Source organism: Galeopterus variegatus, unplaced genomic scaffold (assembly GCF_000696425.1).
Source record: "Galeopterus variegatus unplaced genomic scaffold, G_variegatus-3.0.2 Scaffold8072, whole genome shotgun sequence".
In the NCBI taxonomy this organism is placed as follows: domain Eukaryota; kingdom Metazoa; phylum Chordata; class Mammalia; order Dermoptera; family Cynocephalidae; genus Galeopterus; species Galeopterus variegatus.
This window is the reverse complement of record NW_007734183.1, coordinates 42,729-46,109: the sequence shown is the minus strand read 5'-3', so window position 1 is coordinate 46,109 and position 3,381 is coordinate 42,729. Positions and strand designations below refer to the sequence as shown.

General features: G+C 40.7%; 1 protein-coding gene across 1 annotated transcript in view; it reads right to left on the bottom strand.

Annotated features, from left to right (window-relative positions):
• Nucleotides 1–3,381, bottom strand: part of LOC103608150 (von Willebrand factor A domain-containing protein 3B-like) — a gene marked incomplete at both ends in the record, with an annotated part of 70,000 nt that overhangs the window by 43,487 nt on the left and 23,132 nt on the right. The window contains one exon of the mRNA XM_008592591.1: nucleotides 46–165. Within this exon, the coding sequence (XP_008590813.1) occupies nucleotides 46–165 (120 nt within the window). The remainder of the gene's footprint in view (nucleotides 1–45; nucleotides 166–3,381) is intronic.

Sequence of the window (3,381 nt, the reverse complement as noted above, 5' to 3'; positions counted from 1 at the left end):
AGGCTGGCCTGGGCTTCCTGGGACAGAGAGACCCATCTGGCTTGCCTTTGTCACTTGCAGCAGTGTTCCAGCTGCTCGAGTTGGAGAGGCGGTCCTTCCCTTCATTGCGAGCTGAGCTCTTGAGTGTGGACATCTGGCTTCTGAGCAGGCTGGTTTTGGTTGATTCTGTTGGTATCACAGGAAGAGGGGTTAAAGGCATTTGGGATGGAAGGAGATATTTCATTATATGCAACTATTTCATCGGATCCTTAAAAGAAGAATGCAACTTCAGTTTGCCAACCGTCAGAGGATGATCTTGCCATGAACTGAATGCTGCACTAGTGGTTTGCTCTCTTTATCTGAATTTGAGCTGTGTCCCTCTTAGAAAGAAATCCACTCCCGATCTCATTCAGACTGTAGGCAAAATTCAGTTCCTTGCAGTTGTAGGACTGAGGTCCCCATATCCTTGCTGACTATAGGCCAGGGACCTTTCTCAGCTCCTCAAGGCACCTACACTTCTTCTCACGTGGCCCCTCCATCTTCCAGCGAGCAATGGAACCCTGAATTCCCCTCGTGGTTCATATCTTACTTTCTCTTCTGCCACCAGCTGGAGAAACCTCCTGCTTTAAGGGCTCGTGTGATTACACTGGACCCACCTAGATAACCCTGTTTTAGGACACCATAACATAATCATAAGAATGATGTCTCATCACGTTCAACGGTTCAGGATTTAGGGCGGGTCATCTTTGGTAAGCCATTTTAGAAATTCTGCCTACCACAGTTGCTGCCCAGACCTTTATTTACATTCTTTTCAGCCCTCTGTTGGGTCCCTTAACTAGTGAGTAGACACATCGAATACTGACCTTTAATCTGTATGCTTTATAGAATAATGAGGCTGTACAAAGACATCTTCATCACGCTTCATATTTGATAACATAGACCACACTAATTGTAAACGTGTTCTGTACTTTACAATTGAGAGGCACAAGTACCAAGTCTTCTTACAGGAGAGGGTAAACATTTGTGAATGAAATATGTCTGCGTTTTCAAGGAGAGGGAACTTACCTTTTCCTATAAGAAATTATATAGTTAGTGTGAAGTTTAGCTAATAATCTTCAAATGGCCTGTCTGTAGCACAGGAAAGTGACACCAGTGACCTCCATGCAGGAGATGTGAGTGTGCTATGTGCATTGTTTTTCTCAGCAGCCAAAGAGTAAGCCCTGTCTTAATTGCCTCTGTAACTAGTAGTTAAGAAAGATACATCTTCTCGGGAGCTATGTCTGTGAGCAAAAGAGATAAATGATCCATGCAGGACAGCTGGGCTTCTGCCACTGGACACACCAGCAGCCTGCTTTGACCAACATTGCTAAGTGAAAACAACCAGATAGACAGGTGTGCCAAGGTGAAAGTGAAATTTAGCTCCCAGAGTCCCCAAGCAGAAAAGCTGTACTATTGCCAAACCCTGAAAATACTGAATAAAGACGTATTTATTCAAGCATTTAACCACTCTGCAGACACTGTGTAGTCAGCACCATATTTCATCACTTTTCTACATCAAAAATGGAAACAAAATTAAAATTCCACACATGGATGCCTGTCCACACCAAGGATCCCAAACCTAAGTGAAATGGTGAGAGTGACAAAAGGCCATTAAAATGTTTAGGACTAGTAGCAAGTAGCAAGCCTAGCAAAACTCAGGTTCACTGGGGTGGGCAGGAAAGCTGGCAAAGATGCAGCCACACAATGGTCCAGCGTGGGGCGCCTCGGCTACAAAAATCCTTAACAAAATATTAGCAAACTGAATCCAGCAACATATTAGAAGAATTATATGCTGTGACCAAGCAGGACATATTCCAAGACATACGAGGCTGCTTCAACTAAAACTAAACAATGTAATTGACCATAGAAATGGAATAAAGAAGAAAAACCATATATCAATTGATGCAGAAAAAACATTTGACAAAATCTAGCACCCAATCATGAAAAGAACTCTTAGAAAGCTGGGAATGTGGGGAACTTCCTCAACGTGATAAAGAATATGTGCAAATATCTACAGTAGAAATCATATTAAATGGTGAAAGACTGAATTGTTTCCCCCTAAGATTGGGAAAAAGGCAAGGATGTCCACTCTCACCACCCTTATTCAATATACTATTGGAAGTTCTTGCCACTGCGACAAGGCATGAAGAAGAATTAAAGCCAGAAAGATTGGAAAGGAAGAAATAAAACTGCCCCTATTTGCAGATAGCATATTGGAAATATGTAGGAAATGGCAAGGAATCTACCAAAAATAGAAGTCCTAGAACTATTGAGTGAATTCAGCAAGGTTGCTGGTAACAGGATCAGCATACTAAATCAATTGCATTTTGATATACTAACAATGAACATATAGAAATCTATATTAAAAACCATTTACAATCAGTCCAAGTATAATGAAATAATTAGGCATACACTTAACCAAACATTTGCATGATTTGTATGCTGAAAATTACAAAATGCTGCTGTAAGATGTCAAAGAAGACCTAAATAAATGGAGAGACATACCATGTTCATGGGTTGAATTAACTGGCATCATAGATGCCAGCTCTCCCCAAACTGATCTATACGGTTTAATATAATTCCTCGTGAAATCCCAGAAAGGTTTTTTTATATACATAGACAAGCATATTCTAAAATGCATTCAGAAACTTCAGGTCCTAGAATAGCTAAAGTAATTTTGAAAAAGAAGAATAAAGTTGGAGGAATCACTGTATCTGTTATTAAGACCTATCAGTAGCCTCATCAATCAAGATAGTGTGATATTGGCAGAGGAGTAAACACATAGATCAATGGAACATAATATAGACCCTAGATTTAACCCATACAAATATGCCCAACTGATTTTGACAAATGTGCAAAATCAATTAAATGGAGGAAGTATAGCCTTTTCAGCAAGTGGTGCTGAAGCAACATCTATAGGCCAAAAAAGGAACTTGACCTAAACCTCATACCGTATGCAAAAATAAACACAAATGGATCATGGACTTAAACCTAAAACATAAAAATATAAAACTTCTAGGAAAAAAAATTGAATAAAATCTTCTATAAAATAGGGCAAGGGAAAGAGATTTGACACCAATAGCATGATCCATAAAAGGAAATACTGATAAACTAAATCTCATCAAAATTAAAAGTTTTTTTCTTTTTCCTTTTTGTCTTTTTTCGTGACCGGTAATGGGATCGCAACCCTCCGTGTCGCGCCTGCACCGCGCTCAACCAGTGAGCGGACCGGTCTCTATATGGGATCCGAACCCACGGCGGGAGCACCGCCGCGCTCCCAAGCGCCACACTCTACCGAGTGCGCCACCGGGCCGGCCCAAAATTAAAAGTTTTTGATTGGCAAAAGACCCTATTAAGAGGACC